This window comes from Mustela erminea, chromosome 11 (genome assembly GCF_009829155.1).
Source record: "Mustela erminea isolate mMusErm1 chromosome 11, mMusErm1.Pri, whole genome shotgun sequence".
NCBI classification, from domain to species: Eukaryota; Metazoa; Chordata; class Mammalia; order Carnivora; family Mustelidae; genus Mustela; species Mustela erminea.
In genome coordinates, this window is record NC_045624.1 from 34427603 (window position 1) to 34439673 (window position 12071).

The 12071-nt window shown below is 39.5% G+C and overlaps 1 protein-coding gene and 1 long non-coding RNA gene across 2 annotated transcripts in view; one reads left to right on the plus strand and one right to left on the minus strand.

The window, feature by feature from the left end:
- Positions 1 to 331: 331 nt before the first annotated feature.
- Positions 332 to 12071, minus strand: part of MDFIC (MyoD family inhibitor domain containing) — an 88951-nt gene continuing 77211 nt past the window's right edge. The window contains exon 4 of the mRNA XM_032304202.1: positions 332 to 1639. Within this exon, the coding sequence (XP_032160093.1) occupies positions 1392 to 1639 (248 nt within the window). The 3' untranslated portion in view covers positions 332 to 1391. The remainder of the gene's footprint in view (positions 1640 to 12071) is intronic.
- LOC116568654 overlaps positions 1639 to 12071 on the plus strand; it is a 33592-nt gene continuing 23159 nt past the window's right edge. The window contains exon 1 of the long non-coding RNA XR_004276717.1: positions 1639 to 2704. This is a non-coding gene — a long non-coding RNA (uncharacterized LOC116568654). The remainder of the gene's footprint in view (positions 2705 to 12071) is intronic.

The following is a 12071-nucleotide window of genomic DNA, read 5'->3' on the forward strand; positions in this document are numbered from 1 at the left end:
CACTGCCGCATCTTGATAACCTGCAGTGTTGGTTTCATTTCACACAAAATTGCAGTACTAAATAAAATCTGCTCACAGTAGCGGATGTTCAGTTTCCCACTGTATTGGAAGGAAGGGTTTACATTTAAGGTGAGCCCTGTTTATAAACATTGTGTACGAAGCAAAACAACCTCCCCCTCCTGCAAAAGACTGAAAGCTTTCAAACCCTCCTCGCAAAACAAAAACAAAAACAAAAACAACAACAACAACAACAACAACAAAAAAAACCCAAACAACCACTTTTGATCAAAATCAAAATCAGAATACTGAGATTTTAATATTTTTTAAAAATCACCTAATTTAAATGCATTTTGTCAAAAGTATTCCACATTCTTAATAAAATAGAGCTATTTTAATAAAGCATTATATTCTTATCAAAACTTTATCATAACATTTAAATGATGTGTAAAAAATTGCAAATTTTTCTTTAATTTAAATTTTATAAGCTTTAATAAAAAGCTGTATTCCTGCAAATAAAGAAAATACATACTTAAGGCATTTTTCTTTTAACAGCTTAAGGGCACACACAGTTCAGGCTCCCCACCTAAAACTTGGTCTTCCTATATCTGATTCATCCAAGCCATGGATGGATCACTCATCCTAAAAGTCCTCCTCAAATGCCCCCTTGTCCTTGAAGCTGTGTGCCTATGCCGGTAGACAAGAGCTAGTCTCTTCTATGTACTCCTAGAGCCTTTTTAGCCTCTCTCTCGAATCATCCGCACTTCAGTATGCCTTGAGGACTGGTGTGTACTTGACAGGTGTCTTTCCTCTACTAAACTGTATAGTCCTCTGGCTGGGAGTTGAGTGGCATCCGTCTTTGCATCTGAGAGGCCGTTACACACAGCCGGGGCTTAGTGTCTGATGAGCGAGGGGAGAAAGTGAGAACCCAGCACAGAGCTGAACACTGGGTGCCCAACTATGGTGTGAGTTTTTCTCCCAAAGTTCACTTTAAAAGAAGGAATGCTTACTTGGAACCATGAACAGATAAACATCAAAAATATAAACTGTCTGGTTTAAATACAGAGAAATAATACACTTGGAGCAAGAAGCTCTTAAGAATGGTTAAAAGCAACAGAAACATGCATAAAAAGGAGACATTTAACTTTTTTTTTTTTTTTGGTCAAAATGTCCCTCAGTCATTGTAACTTATTTAGTTTAGAAGTAGTTAAAATTTCACATATTAAAACATGTAGATTCGGTTAGAGAGAAAAGGCTTTCAGAGATTACTTAAAATAATGAGTTAACAGTGCAAATACTGGGTTGCTTCATGAGACTCTCACCATGTGATTTTCTGCCCCCTTCAAAGAAAAATTGTAAAACCTCCAGTTTTAACACAAACAGAAGACAAATACCTATGAAGGAAAACAAATCCCACAGCATTCCATACAGATTTCCAAGCAGTCCGATGATTCACAACAGGCATCCATGATGCCACAGTCCATGTCACAAGGGCAGTTACAGTCGTCCCCCATCTCGTCTCCACAGCAACAGCAGCAGGCTTCGGAGGTGCAGATGCCACAGGAAGCCTGGCCCAGGACAATATTGCAGAGGGTGAGGAATTCACAGAACAAGCAGGCCAGGATACAGTGGACACAGCAATCTTCATTTTCAGTTGGGAAGAGACCATGTAGTGAGGGGGAAAAAAAAATGAACACAAATAGAGAAATCATCAATGGGCTGAATGATAAGAATTGATCAAAATAATCCAAAACCCCATGACATGCAGTCTCAGAAGCCTTCCCGTGGGCTGGAAGCTCACAAAGAAGCTTAAATTTTAGAAGAGCCGTCTTTAGAAGTCGATATTGCATTCAGAAAACAACCAACCAACCGAAAAGGTGGTGGTGGGGTGTGGGACCAGATGTATGCATGTGGGGGAAATTTTGTTGTTCTCACACACCGTACAGTGGTCTTAGTCCTCGGTTCTACTGCTCTGTGCCTCTCCCCCATCTTCCCTACATCCTGTTGCTCTCCATCACACGGGCTAAACACTTCTGTGACCTCGCAGTCCTTTAGAAATAGACATTTCACTGCACCACCCACCTGCTCCCAAACTGGAGGAAAAAATATTCAGTACGATACATTCAGTAGATTACTGAGCTTTTCCAGGATTATACTGTCATCATGGTTTGTAAGACAACTGTTATAAAGAGCTAGATGTATTATCCTATGAAGAAAATAGTTACTTTTCAGAAAGCCAGTTCTGTTCAATATGCCTTCACAGAGATATGAGTACTAACTAGTTCTAACACTTGTGACCTTAACTTTCTACTTCACTGGGAACGCCGCTATTTCAAGGCTAAAAGGGGAATCTACAAAAACTTACTTGACGTTGAAGAACCTTTAACCGAGTATTCTTAAAGCCCTAAGAATCTTCTTGAACCTAAGATTCTTTATATATTAATCACAGAATACATCATACACAGAACTATCCATGTTGGATCTATCAGTTTCAAGGGGGGAAAGAATGGCCATTCCACCCAGCCTGAGAAGGACAGGCTTCCATCTTTGAAGCCTCCTTTGGTCCCTTCCTCTTCCACAATATAATCAATGTCTTGAATTTTGACTACATCTTTCCCTTACTTTGCACCATACTTTTCCCGACAGTGAATGTGGAAACGTCCCTCAGTAAGCTCTCAGAAAGGATAAAAGTACCTTCCGGATTCCTGTGAGTAGCATTTTTTTGCTCAGTAATGTGTATTTCCCCTCCAGGATCATGTTGCTAAGTTCACTTATTTTCCAGGTGTAGAGTACCCCAATTGATTAAATATACCATAATTAATTTATCCATACTATTTATGAATATATTTGTCATATCCAATGTTTTTGCTATTCCAGACATTACTGTTTGGAATAGTTTTGTGCAAGTGCCTTAGAGCTCCCATGCTAGGTCACTGGCAGAGCTCTGGGCTCACAGGATATGCAAACTTGTTTCCAAAAACACTGCTTGCTCCAAAATTTACTCCCCCAAACCAAGCTTAAGAATGCTCCATATCTCCATCTTCATCAGTCTTGGAGACTGTCCTGCCTTCATTAATGCCAGTTAGCTGAGTGCGAAAGGGCATCTCATGGTGGTTTCACTTCGCATTTATATCTTCACTAGTAAGTCTAGACATCTTTTTGTGTTTCTTCTTCTTTAAAACGGGTGTTCAGGCATTCAAGTTCCCCTTCATTTTTCTAATTAAGTTACTTGTTTTTTTCTTACTGATTTGTAGATATTTAAGATACCAGTCCTTTCTCAAAAATGACTATCTGCTCTCAGTATGTGGCTTTTTAAAGGTAAAGATAAAACAACAAGAGACAGATGAGTTAATTTTTAGACCTTGAGAGTTTAAAGTAATAAAGAGAAATCTGAATCAAATCTTACAGTTAGCTAAAGGTATGGGATTGATTCCATGGCTGAGGAGGCCTTAGTAAGATTTGGTAGCAGAATGAAATAAAAAGTTTTTATGCCTGATTCAAAAGAAGGGAGCCCAGCCATGCCTACCTAGAGAAAAGAGGAAGAAACCAATAATCAGGAGGGGAGAGACTGAATGTAATTGTTAAGAAATCAAGAGCCTGCAGGATAAAAAGGGACAGGAGTGACATTCCAAACTAAACAGTTAATCGCCACTCGGAGGACCTATATATTCCCTGGAAATCAAAAGCTCTTCCAGATTTTAGACAAGACAGTTGTCATACAGAAATGAGAAGCCCTACACCCAGAGTAGGATCTGTCCAAACTCCTACTTTAAGCCAACAAGATTCACAAATTAAAGTCTATTAAACTATTTTTAGTAAACAAAATGGAAAAGTTCTTAGCTGCCAAGAGATCAAACTCCTTTCTAGACTATCTTCTATAACAAAATGTGATTCCCCCCCCCCAAATGTGGTTTCTATAGCTAATAGTTATGATTGGTTGTTTTTCATAGAATGGAAAGCCTAGTGTTAATGAAGGAAAATTATTTATTTGCTGTTTTCAGAATTAAGAAATATGTTTTTTAGGAGAGAGATGTTTTCATCACTATTTCATTTTTTTAAACGATATATTTTTAAGAGAGAGCACGCACAAGCAGGGGCGAGGGGTAGAGGGAGAAGCAGACTCCCCACTGAGCAGGGAGCCCAATGGGGGACCTGATTCCAGGACCATGACCTGAGCTGAAGGTAGATGCTTAACCATCTGAGCCAGCCAGGCACCCACACCATTTCATTTTTTAAAAAACTATTTTAGATACTTACTTTGTACTAAACTCTGTGTAAGGCTCTTTCCAAATATGAATTCCCTTAATTCTAATAATATTTTCAAGAAGCAATACTGGTATGATCCCCATTTTACCAATATAGACTTAGAGGAATTTTAGAAAATTCGCCCCGAGTCCTAGAGGCCGGCAGCAGAGTCAGAGTGAGAAGCCACACGCCTCGCCGGAATGGGCCAGCCTCGAGTCCAGCATGCTGGGCTGACCACAGGGGTGGAGCACTCGGTTCATCTTCCTTGGGGGAAGATCAGTTATAAATCCAAAACTTTCTGATTTGTCTTGATCTGTTTTTAGCCTTGATTCATGTTCCTTTCCTTTCTAAAGATGAGTCTGAGTCTCACTTTTAATGAAGAGTTGGTAGTAAAGGCTATAACCCTCAACGAGAGCAAAGTTGATGAGTAGGAGACCTGATAAGCAGCCGGTCACGCTGTGGAGATAGACAGGAGACAGTAGGCAGCCGAGAGAGAGCATGTCTCAGAAGAAACAAATCTGTCAATTTAAAGGATAAAAGTTCAGGTCCGTCCTTACCTGCACAAAAGCAGTGAACGGATGACACAGGAATTCTGGTCAAACACAGTCATGACACAGGTCTCAAAAGAAGAAGTTCTTTATGTAAATACTAAAACTTACACAGACACAAAAAAGACATTATCTTAAAACACAGGTTCCACATCATTTACTTGGAAACCACTCTGGGCTACTCTGAAAAACCAATCAATTCAAGGACACCTAAAAAAAGCCACAAACCAAAATACAGTTCAGAGAGAACAGTAATACTAACCAAGGTGCATCTGTACAGACGGGGACCACAGACACAGTCATTATCTGTCCTTTAGAAGTAAAGAACTACCTAGGTATGACGACAACAAGGAGCTCCCTAAATGCTCTCCGATCAATTTATTTTTCTTTTTTGTTGTGCTCTAGAAAGGGCAGTTGGATCACATGGTGACCTGAGGTAAGGAAGAGGTTAAAGTAAGGCCAAACAGCTGACAGCTTCTGCCACGGGTCACCCCACCCCCTTCAGGGGAATCAACAATCACAAACAGCATTACCAGGCTGGTTTTATTTGAAGCAGAGAGGATTAGACGTATTAGCCAACTAAGAAGACGAAAGAAGATGAGTCCTCTGCACTGATGTAGTTCACAGTCAGGAATAATTATTTTTCCCCCTGTTCTTGAGGCTTTTCATTTTTCTGGTTTTATTCAGTCATATTTGCAGTTTTTGCCAAAAGTATTTAACCTCTGAGAAGCCAACTAGGTTCTGGGAAGGATGCCTGTCTCAGACTGGGCCAAGCAAGAATTGCACAATTCAGTGTACTCCTGAGAGGGGAGCTCGGCGCAAGACTGACAGCTACTGTAAACTGAGGAAAACAAAGGAACACACTAGCAGCCACAAGAAGCCCTAAAAAGAAAGCTTTAGCACAACGTTTGACTAAAAGAAACCAAAACCGTTACGAATGACTGCAGACAACAAACCCAAACAAAATCTTAGGAGTCCTGTGAAAGGTCATCGATCTGGAAAGCATCGAGCTGTCCCATGCCATGAAGGTAGCGCCAGAAACCCAGATAACCAGCATCCTTAGAGGACTGGTGGAAGCCTCTGTGACTGGTCCAACGGCCTTGGTTCTGTTTAAGAAGAGACTGGAGGCTCATTTTTAGAAGAACACATTAGTTTAATAAAGAAATGATCCCAAATTGATTGACTCAATCCTCTGTGACCCAAAGTGCTTATGTCAGACTGATTGACCCAATCCTATGTGACCTAAAGTGCTAAGAAAATATGAGGGAAGCAGACTTAAGAGCCATCAGAAAACTATGTGCACCCTCAACTCTGCTCTGTTCTAAGGGAGCCTCTTAAATTTCTTTCGTTTTCTTTTTTTTTAAGATGTGGTATGACAGGTGCTCTGAATTTCTTGGAACAGAGACCCCAAGCAGCAGAGTACTGGGAAGCACAGAGCAGCGAATTCTGAGAATAACCCACAAACCATTTCTGAGTGCACGCAGATTTGTATGTGTTTTATCTCGACTCATCTCTAATATCATTTCCTATGACTTACACGCTTGAAACAACTTTCTTCATCAGGTCCCCAACAAGCAAACTGTATACGGAGAAAAAGAGGTTACCATTTGTAACAGACTGACAGTGTGCCAAAAAGCAACTGCAGATAAAAATATGAGCAATTATGCGTAATTAGTAATTTAGGAAATTGCACAGAGATCAAACCTGACTTTATGACCAAAGCTACAGAGAACCCACAGGTGTCGCCATGTCTTTAGCTGCTAAGGCTCACGTCTGCCCGGCGGGGGTACAAAGGGGCTCATTGTACAGGGGATGCCTAATTGGGTGGAGGAATTCTTGTGCCCAGACGCAGCCTCACTGAGACCGTTGTTTCTCAACGCAAAATCAAAAAGCAGGCTAGAACTGGGGTTTAGTAATCCTGAATCGCAGCCAGGAGAGCTAAGTATGTGGCCTCTGTGAAAAGCCAGCGGTGAGGGATGAGACGCAGACATCTCCAGGGAGTTCTGCTCCTCAAGCGTATGCAGGGGCAGGAAATATTTACTAATACAGCACGGTAGCTCAGCTCCAAGGAGCCCTGTGTCTCCAAGCCAGAGGACACACAGCATCTGGCCTACAGCCCTACGATGACCTGCCGCCTGCATAAATTGCCCAAAGTGTCCCTCCTACCCAGAACTCTCTGGCACACTGCTGTCCCCGTGAGGCCATGCTTCTCAGCCAGAACACAGTCAACATTTTCCTAGTAGGGAAGAAAGTGAGTTAGGTCAGGAGGTAAGAGAAGAGAAGAGCTGTATTTTCCACTGCAGTACAGAGAAGACCACGCTTAGGAAAACTGAACAATTATCTTTACTATTATCTTTCCTCTCAGCAAACTCAAAAGAACCTTGGGAAAAAAATATAAAACCGTTCTCCCACCTCCCACAAAGGGACTCCTTGATTTTCCTCCCACATGTCCAAATTCTGGATTCCATCCTGCACCTATGGGAAGTGCATTTGCATTTTAAATTACAGTTAAGTGAATAGCACAGATTTTTTTTTTTTTTTTGCTTCTCTTACTCATTTATCTTGCTGCCTGTTCCGTGGTCGACTCATTAAATATTCCAAACTGAGAGATTTGATCCAATAATTGTCAGTCAAGACTTAACTGTAGCACTGAGTCAAGGAGTCCTTTCTGAAGAGTTGCATCTACTAAGTCTAGGAACACAGCCTTTTAGGAACCTTTTTAGGGGGTGTTCTAGGAACAGCCCCTGCCCCCCTGCTCCCCTCAGGAGCTGTACAAAGAAACATGAAGAGGAGTAAAGGCTCAGTTAGTAGAGGTGTTTATTTAAAACATTTTACATGTACAGTTAGTACCTGAGCAGAGAAGAGGGTAAAGAAAAGCTAAAAAAAAAAAAAAAAATACAGATGGTGCAAATAATATTTACATTACTTGAACCAGACAACAAGCTGGCTAGCTGGTAATAACAGCACTGTCCTCAAAGGGTTAAAATGAGGACCTATAAGTGCTCAAGAAGGGATTTCTCATGAAGTCCTTACTAAATATTGTTACTGTTATAGTGACAGAAATAATACAAGATTTCTTCTAGGGAGCCCACCCCTCTTTACCTACCAATATTTCATTACTCTGATCACCACACTAAAATCAGGTCATTCCATTTTAACCAAGGGAGGGTTATAAAAGGCTCAGTTTATAGTTGAAACACTTTGAAAAGAGAGACCCAAAAACGCAAGAAAGAGAATCTGCAGAAGAGTAAAGCAGGCAGAAATCTGCCCAGGAAAAATTAGGAAATTTTATGTTTGGCTGCAGCGGAAGACTTAAAATAATCATCTTTTTCCATATTTAAATTACGTCCATTTACTTTTCTCTGGAAGCTGGAAGGCTTAAACAGAGGAACACCATACTTTACTTGAACCTAGTCAGTGTTGACTTTATTCAGTTGGCCAGTTGGAAAACCCCTAATCCAAAAGGTTTAATTAATAAAGTTGAATGTAACTTTTGGGTAACAAAATCCACTTTAGATCTTAGAAGCAGTTTCCTAGAAAGAGTATGTCTAACGGTCTGCTGAAGTTGGTCACAATGCCATCTATGGCCAGGAAAATATAAATTTTTTCATTAAAACTAAGATTTACTTTTTTTTTTTTTAACTTGTTCTTTCTTTTATTAATGTATTGTATCACATTGGTTGATTTGCAGACGTTGAACCAACCTTGCAGCCCAGGAATAAATCCCACTTGGTCGTGGTGAATCCTCTTTTTAATGTACTGTTGGATCCTACTGGCTAGTATTTTAGTGAGAATTTTTGTGTCCATGTTCATCAAGGATATTGGTCAGAAATTCTCCTTTGTGACGGGGTCTTTGCCTGGTTTGGGGATCAAGGTAAATGCTGGCCTCACAGAGTGAGTTTGGAAGTTCTCCTTCTGTTTCTATTTTCTGAAAGAGTTTCAGTAGAAAAAGTATTATTTCTTCTTTGAATGTTTGGTAGAATTCCCCAGGGAATCCATCAGGTCCTGGACTCTTATTTTTGGGGAGATTTCTGATCACTGATTCAATCTCATTACTGGTTATTGATCTATTCAGGCTATCAATTTCTTTGTGTTTCAGTCTTGGTAGTTTATAGGTTCCAAGAATGCATCCATTTCTATCAGGTCGCTAAATTTATTGACATATAGTTGTTGATAATAATTTATAGTGATTGTTTCTATTTCCTTGGTGTTAGCCATGATCTCTCCCCTTTCATTCATAGTTTTATTAATTTGGGTCCATTCTCTTTTCTTTTGGAGAAGTTTGGCCAGTGGTTTATCAATCTTATTAATTCTTTTAATTTTAGCTTCTGATTTTGTTGATGAGTTCTACTATATTTCTGGTTTCTAATTCATTGATTTCTGTTCTAATTGTAATTATTTCCTTTCCCATCCATGGGTTTGGCTTAATTTGTTGATTCTCTAGTTCTTTGAGGTGTAAAGATAGTTTGTGTATTTGGGAATTCTCTATTTTTTTAAAGTTATTTTTATTAACATATAGTGTATTATTTGCCTGAGGGGTACAGGTCTGTGAATCGTCAGGCTCACACATTTCATAGCACTCACCATAGCACATACCCTCCCCAATGTCCATAACCCAACCACCCTGTCCCCACCCCCAACACCTCCCAGCAACCCTGTTTGTTTTGTAAGATTAAGAGTCTCTGATGGTTTCCAATATCATCATCTTTAATTTTTTCCTTCCCTACCCCCCAAACTCCTCACTCGGCCTCTCAAATTCCTCATATCAGAGAGATCATACAATAATTGTCTTTCTCTGGTTGACTTATTTTGCTCAGCATAATACCCTCTAGTTCCATCCATGTCATTGCAAATGGCAAGATTTCATTTCTTTTGATGGCTGCATAGTAGTCCATTACACACACACACACACCCCCTTCTTTATCCATTCATCTGTTGATGGGCATCTAGGTTCTTTCCATAGTCTGGCTATTGTGGACATTGCTGCTATAAACATTCAGGTGCACTTGCCCCTTCGGATCACTATGTTTTTATCTTTAGGGTAAATACCCAGTACTACGATTGCTGGGTCATAGGGTAGCTGTATTTTCAACTTTTTGAGGACCCACTTTTCTGTTTTCCAGAGTGGCTGCACCAGCTTGCATTCCCACTAACAGTGTAGGATGTTTCCTCTTTCTTTGCATCCTCACCAACATCTGTTGTTTCCTGACTTGTTAATTTTATCCATTCTGTCTGGTGCGAGGTAGGATTTATGTTCTTAAGACTGTTCAGAAATGATCTTCCCATTTTTCCCAACTGTGTCTCTTTCACAATTCACATTTCAGTTTCTCTTCTTACCTGTGCTTGTCTAAATATTGTGCAAAGTAAATTAAGACAAAAAAATTTTTTTGGCAAAATAGTGCCCAGGGGGTGGGAAGGTGCAGTTTTTATTTAATAAAACAAAATTATTTAATATTAATGTATTTATTGAGGTATAATTAACATGTAACATATTAGATTCAGGTTTACAACATGATTTATTGTAACTGCTCTGTGAAATCATCACCACAATATGTCTAGTTACTATCTGTCACCATAGTTTTCTCAGGAGAACTTCTAAGATCTACTCTCTTGGCAACTTTCATATAGGTAATATGTTAACTATAGTCACCATGCTGTACGTTACGTCCCCATGACTTCTTTATTTTGTAAGTGGAAGTCTGTCGCTTTTGGACTCCTTCATCCATTTTACCCACCCCGACCTGCTGCCTCAGGCCACCACCAATCTAATCTGTTCTTTATATCTGTGAACTCATTTTTTTCTGTTTTTAGATGTCACATATAAGTGAGATCCTACAATCCTACGGTATTTGTCTTTATCTAACTCAGACACTTAGCATAATGCCCTCAAGGTCCATCCATGTTGTTGCAAAGGCCAGATTTCCTCTTTTTATGGTTGGATAATGTTCATTTGTGTGTATACACACACACACACACACACACAATTTTATGTATTGATCATATCCTCTTTATTCAATCATCCATTAAGAAACATTATTTCCATATCTTGGCTATTATAAATCTCCAGTGAACATGAGGGTGGATTTGCCTTTTTGAACTAGCCTTTTCATTTCTTCTGGATAAATACCTAGCATTAGAATTACTGAGTCATATGGTACTTCTTATTTTTTTATTAAAAAAAAATTTTTTTTTACATTTATTTATGAGGGTGGGAGAGGGAGAAGCAGACTCCCCACTGAGCAGGGAGTCCAATCTGATGCCAGGGCTTGATCCCAGGACACCAGGATCATGACCTAAGCTGAAGGCAAATAATATGACTGAACCACCCAGGCACCCTGACAGTTCCATTTTTAATTTTCGAACAACTTCCATACTGTTTTCAATAGTAGCTAAACCAATATACATTCTCACCAACAGTGCACAAGGAGTCTCTCTTCTCCACAACCTCAGCACTGGGTATTTCTGTCTTGTTGATACTGGCCAATCTGACAAGTGTGAGGTGGTATTTCATTGTGTTGTTGATTTGAATTTCCCTGATGATTAGTGATGTTAAGCACCTTTTCATGGGACATGTTGGCTACCTGTATATCATCTTTGGAAAAATATCTATTGAAATCTTTTGCCCATTTTAAATCGGATTCTTTGGGTTTTTTTGCTGTTGAGTTGTATGACTTCTCTTTATATTTTGGATACTAACCCCTCATTCAATATTTACAGATATTTTCTCCCATTCGATAGCTTGTGGTTTTGTTTTGTTGATGGATTCCTTTGCTGTGCAGAAGCCTTTTAATTTGATGTAGTCCTACTTGTTTATTCTAGGTTCCAAATCTAAAATAATTGCCACCAGAGTAGAAATCAAGGAGTAGCTTACTGCCTGTATTTTCTTCTGAATTTTATGGTTTCAGGTCTTACAGTCTTTATTCTGAGTTAACTTTTGTGTATGGTATACAATAGTGGTCCAGTTGCATTCTTTTGCATGTGGTTGTCAAGATTTCCTGGTATCATTTACTGAAGAGACTTTTACTCGTTGCATATTCTTGGCTCACTATGCATGCATGGGTTTATTTCTGGGCTATCTATTCTGTTCCATTGATCCATGTGTCTGTTTTTATGCCAATACCATAATGCTTTGACTAGTACAGCTTTGTAATATAGATGAAATCAGACAGTGTGATGCTTCTAGCTTTGTTGTTCTTTCTCAGCATGGCTTGGCTATTCAGGGTCTTCTGTAATTCCAAACTGTAGGATCGTTCTATTATTTCTATTAATACCCTTGCCGTT